Raw genomic sequence first — 6,000 nt, 5'->3', positions numbered from 1 at the left:
CAGGAGAAAGGAATAAAATGAGAGCCTGTGGAAGAAGTCTGTGTTGAAACATGACACTAGTAACTTGCTTGAGTAGCTAAACCCTAGTGCTTCAGTCTCTGCTGCCCAGGCCTGGTCTAGGTGTTACCTAGGTCTCTACAATCTTAGCATCAAATTGCCAAGAGATTTATCCTGCTCCTTCTCTTAAATAGCAAGGTGATTTCTATGTTACTGTTAACAAAAGGTTGGTGGTATTTTTTTCTTTTTGTACCTTTTCAAGCACTAGTCTTTCTTTGCATGTGTAATCAGCTTTCTCATTTAATATTTAGAAATTAAAGGGCTAGTGTGTAGAGTACTTTGGAGAAATAGGTATGGAAGTATCTACTATGACAGGCTGTTTGGGGAGGAAATTGTTCTGTTTTGGATTTTTTTTTGCTTCAGATTTTTTTTTTTAAACATGGATTTTCTGTTGAGGGGAGGAAAGGGATGACTTTTCTCTGGCTACTGTGCATGGCTGTCTTGTGCATTTTAAAGTGGTAGCGGGTAATACTGCTTTTCTAGTAAACATGTAAGGCTTTTTCATACATTGTTAACTGATTAGTTAACATGGATGTATCTGATGGAAAGTTCTTGTTTAGAAAAGAAGGATGTAATGTCTGTGCTTGGCTCTTTAAATGTGCTGTGCTCATAGCACATGCAAGTAACGTCTGTTTAGCAGCGAAATCCTCCAAAACTTGTAGCCTCAGAGGAGTCATTGGTAAGCGTGTTGCTACTATTTTCTCTCCTTGTTTCAGAGTTGGCAGCAGAGGGTAATGCTCTACTGGGTTCTGTCTGATGGCTTTTCTTGCAGTAAGTGTTTCCTGGAAAGCTCCCATTTGGACAAATAGTAGCCTTCTTGGCAACCAGCTGTTAGAGTTGTTAAGTCAGGTCAGTGCTGTACTGGATATTTATCGGACTTCTGAAGAGCTTTTTATTTCTGTAGACTTCAGTTATTTTACCCAAAAGCAGCTATGAATCAATAAAACCTGCATGACAACAGATGATGTCAAATGAATCTGAATAAATACACAGCCTCCAAGGAATACCAAATAACTCAGTAATTATGAGAATAATTAAAATGCCATAATTCCTGCTAATTTTCTTTCTGGAGTGAAATTCAAGTGTATGGTTCCTGAAAAAAAATAATATATATTTATTATATTACTGTATGACTATTTGGAATGTCAGAAAAGGACAATGAGGTGGCAGGAAAAGTTTGTTAGCCTGGATCTTTGAAACCCTCAGAAGAGCAATTCTATGTTGAAAAAAAGTCCCATATACTAGGGAGACTTGTTGCTACTGCATCCTAAAATTAGAACCTTAAGCTAGTAACTTGTCTTTTAATGCCATTACCTTGTGAAATGCACCTTCTCCAGAAGTGCAGCAATGACATATGTAGGGCTGATTTTGTTGGTGTAAATGTTTAAGTATTATTATACTATTTTTCTGTAACTTCAGAAACTAAGGAGCCTAAACATCTAAAACAGGACATTGCACATCCTGATTCAATGTTTAATCCAATGTTTCTGATTTCCCTTTTTCTGGCTATTACTGCTATGACAAAATCATACATTCAGTATTGGCTATTACTTAAAAATGATCACCAGTTTAATCCAGAATGGAATAAAAAGACAGTGTAGCTTTCTTAGAGAGGTCTTTGTGGAAACCTTGAATACTTGAATAAAAAAACATTTTTGCATTTTTTCAGCTTGACTGTATACCTAATTAAGGGCATTCAAAGAAAGGACTGCCAACAAGCAAAAGTACCTCCATTGATGATCTTAACATATTCTTCAGTATTCAGGTAGGAGGGTGGCTTTTACACTCTTAAATATACTGTGAGTTTTTTAGACCTCAATTGTCAAACTTAAATTTTGATGGTCCTACAACCCTCATTACATGGGTAAGTGTAATCTTTTTCAAGGCTGGCCTCCTTGAACATAATGCGTGATGACTGGTTTTGAGGTAATTGATACAGAGTCCTGATTGCCTAGGGATAGTTTAATTGCTGCGTTTAGGTTCTGTGCTGATAAACTTATTCAGTAAATTCTGTATAGCCTTATTTGTAAGTGAAGATGTCCTTGCTCCATACCACCTCCTTTTCCTGTCTCAGAAATCCTTCAAGTTTACAACTGCATGCTTATTTACTGTAAAGAATACAGACATTTCAGAAAAAAAAAGCTACCCGAAAATAAGCTTTATTGCAAGAAAAGTGTTGTCATACTTATACAGACCTACAAACAAAACTTTTTTTCTTAAAAACATTTTAATAAAAATGTACAATGTTTCTTTTTTCAAAAATCCCCATAAGAACAAAAGTAAAGAAAAACCACTGAGTATAACTTGATACTAATCTTTGGTCAGCGCTGATAGGCGACTGAAACAATCCTGGAGTCAGCGTGTGCTTTGGCTATTTTCACATCTGAGATTCTGTTACATGACTAGTTACAGGCACCAGCTGTCAAAAAAAGCACCATTGAGACATACACTTAACACATAATGGTACAACATTAAAAAAAAATTACTAAAGTAAACTAAATGTCAACTCATTGTACACACATCGTTCTTACAAAATAAGCTATGATAAAATGAGGCGTACGGTGTATAACTACAGTATTAATGAAACTTCTAAAAATGGATTTCAAATACACATTTTCCTTGTCTGCACTGCGTAATTAGTTTGCACATATGGCAGTCCTGATACAGCTCTCAATTTTTACTAAATGCACCATTAATTCAAGCCAGCACCAAACAGTATGAAATATCATGTGTCCCCTTCAGAGTGACATTTTATTCAGCTGCCTACAGTAATGCAAGTATGTAGAGCACCCTTTCTGAGAATGAGGTGTGGTAGCATGTGTGGTTCCTTGAGGTTATTGAAAGGAAGTACAGTACAGTTTGGTTCTGCAATTCTAATGGTATTAAAAGCAGTCAAGGTATTTTGCTACAGTGGTTGTGCCTCTTACTTTATTTGATGTGGTTGATTCAGAATACAATCCTATTGACCTGCTGTGAAATATGATCTTTGCTGAGACTAGTATTGTAATTCTTGTCCTTCAAGACTTTTTTTTTTTTGAATACTCAAGTTTCACTAGAGCACTTTAGAGTAGCCAGAAGATGTATCACAGTGCTCTTTCAGCTCTCATAAATTTAAAAATTGCTTATATACTATCTGAATGACTGGCACAAGTACAAAAGGAAACATCTTTCAAATCTTTTTTTTTTTCTTTTAAGAAAAAAAAAAAAAAGAAAGTACCTCTAAAATGTTATAGTTCAAATTTATAAATCTAAAGAAAAACAAGCATGTTTCCCTTTTTGTTTACATAATTTGTTATTCTCTCCATATATTACTGCATTAAAAATAAATAAACATCTATATTTTTTTAATTAGGAACTATAGCAAAATACCCAAAGTGTTACAGACTGCTAACAGGAAGAAAAAAATAGCTCACATTTTTTGTGCCATTTAGTGCCATATGATGATCTCTTCAACTTTAGCTTTTTAATATATTTTTAAATTGAGGTTATATAAAAGATACAGTAACCATGATTCCCACAAGTTACCCCTCCTGCAAGGGTGGTTCTGCAGTCTCAGCAGGATGGAGAGAAAGAAGTTTTCCCTTCTCCCTTCCTCCCCCAAAAGTCAGTGACTGTTTCAAAGCCTTTGAAAAGCAGATATGTTCAGGTGGGTAAATAGGTGAACAGAAGTGACTGAAGAACTGGACTCAGTCTGGAAGATGGCTAGTAGAGTTCTAGCCACAGCCTCATTCTGAGAGCTTCCCCGAGCTCTCCTAGGAGGTAGTTGTCCTCATTGCTGTCTTCCAGTTTCTTTAACTCCTTTTTCTTATATAGAGGAATGCTAGTGATTTCCAGTGTGTACGTTCCAGGCACTGACTTTTTCTTAGCTGTGTGCAAATAACTGAGTCCATCCCTCTGATGGATTTGGAAGATGCCATCATCGTTGCCATGTGAGATGATGTAGCGCACGTGGTTGGTAAGAGGCTCAATGGCTGGCATGAGTTCTAGGATGTGCTCCTTGTTGTCAAGCCTGGAAATGTTGACTCTCATCTTCAAAGGACTATCCATGTCTAGACTTTCCAAGCTAATCTGCTCAATCTGAAGTAAAGGAGGAAAGGATGTTTAGAGCAGGAGAGAAACAGATATTCACTTGCATTGACAGAAGAGTAAGTGATTAGTAACAGTTTCTGCATTTCTCAAAATCTAGCTGTTAAAAAAAGCCATTGTAAATCCTTTCCAGCTGGGAGAACTGCTTGATTCCATATAACACACCCTGTAAATCTTAAGGGCTTCTCTCACAGGCTTAACAGGATAATTAAAGTTACAGCATCAAGTCTATAGAGGGGGCTCAGATTTCAGTCTCTTTTCAGAATCTGTTTAACTTCATGCTTGCAAAAAGCCCATGTAAAGAAGAGACATATGTTTAGTATTGCAGTGAAGACTGTAAGTGAGGCACAGTTTTGTTCTTATGATCAACATGAATGTGGAATATTACAGAACCAAAACAGGAATCTTGACACACAGTACTGTATAGGAACTCCCTAAACTTCTGATAAAACTGTTTTAATCAATCCTGGCTTCTAAAAAAGACAGGCTTGGCATTTGGTGATAAAGTATGATGATTAAAATTGAAACTGAAGCATGGAGAGTACTCCTGTATTGTTTGTGTTCCACAAAAAGGGCTGGTATGTCAAGTCCAATTACATTGTACTTTCACCACTGAGAAGAGTGCAGAAGAATGTCGTGGCATTGTTTTTCTGACAAATCAGTCATGTGTTTTTTATGTGAGCTTCAGTATAGTTCTGCTGCACATGTAAATCTGTTCCAGAGGTGTGAGCTGTGAACACACCTGGGAGTGGGAGGTTGAGAATGAGTGCATTCCTACAAAAGTCGTCTAACAAAGAACAGCTTTAAAAGCCCTTTGACCTAAAATACACAGAATGGTTCATAGGCCTTAGTCTTCTTCAGGAAACCAAAACTGGTTATCTAGCCTATTTGTCAAGACTCCTTTTGCACTTTTAAATATTAGAAAGGATTTTTTCTCTCTCTGAGGGAATCCCAATCACATGTGATTATATACATGTGTATGTACTACTATGTAATGTAATTAAAAACACATGGTGAAAATAAGGAAAAATTATGATGGGGGCAAATACAGAAGAGTATTAAATACCACAACCTATACACATCGTTAGTGATGAGATTATTACTTTTCCCCCTGTAGTTTTATGGATGTGAAATCTTCCCTTCTTGCTGCTCAGGCAGCAAGAAAGCTTACTGCTTTAAAAATGTAATAACAATATATAATAATGCTGAACAAGATATGAAATTAGCTGTGCAATGGAAGAAGTGTTTTTCAAAAACATCCAGGTATTTCTATGGTGGGTTGACCAGAGAATTCAGATTGGAACAGACCCAGTAGGAGTGGAGTGGGAAGGACAAAGCGGTATTTATGTGAAATGAGTGTCTGGGGGGAAATCAAACATTAAGTTTTTAAGCTCCAAAGGAGAAGTTACACAATTGCTGTCTTCTTTAGAAACTCTACCAATATCAGACTTTGATGGCTTTGATGGCAACAGTCATGAGAAGTAGTGAGTACTCATAATCATCTTAAGTTCTTACCCTTTTAGAAAGGACACTTGTTTCCTCATTCCTTCAATGTAACTTGTGTGTTCAGCACACCTCACCATTTTATCTGAGACTTTGCATTTTGTCTGTTTGCATTACACAGACATTGCATTACTGAAGGAAATTCTCTCCCCCCGCCTAGTCAGTTTCCCATTACTGCAGATTTCAAGACCAGAGCTAATGCTACAAAACAATGTCCTATCATATAGACAATGCAGATAATAGGTGTACAGGTATTCTTGTTTAACTCTCAAAAAAAAAAAAAAAGTATCTAAAATAAATACTGGGCATAAATACTAGGGCTTGCCTTTCATGAACATCCCATTTAAGCCTAAA

The 6,000-nt window shown here is 36.5% G+C and overlaps 1 protein-coding gene across 1 annotated transcript in view; it reads right to left on the bottom strand.

Moving 5' to 3' along the window:
- Positions 1–3,759: 3,759 nt before the first annotated feature.
- FBN2 (fibrillin 2) overlaps positions 3,760–6,000 on the bottom strand; it is a gene marked incomplete at both ends in the record, with an annotated part of 194,580 nt that continues 192,339 nt past the window's right edge. The window contains one exon of the mRNA XM_084304737.1: positions 3,760–4,134. Coding sequence (XP_084160863.1) covers positions 3,760–4,134 — 375 coding nt within the window. The remainder of the gene's footprint in view (positions 4,135–6,000) is intronic.

The sequence above is a fragment of the Netta rufina genome (genome assembly GCF_964035555.1).
Source record: "Netta rufina genome assembly, chromosome: Z".
Classification (NCBI taxonomy): domain Eukaryota; kingdom Metazoa; phylum Chordata; class Aves; order Anseriformes; family Anatidae; genus Netta; species Netta rufina.
This window is presented reverse-complemented; position numbering and strand designations above follow the sequence as displayed.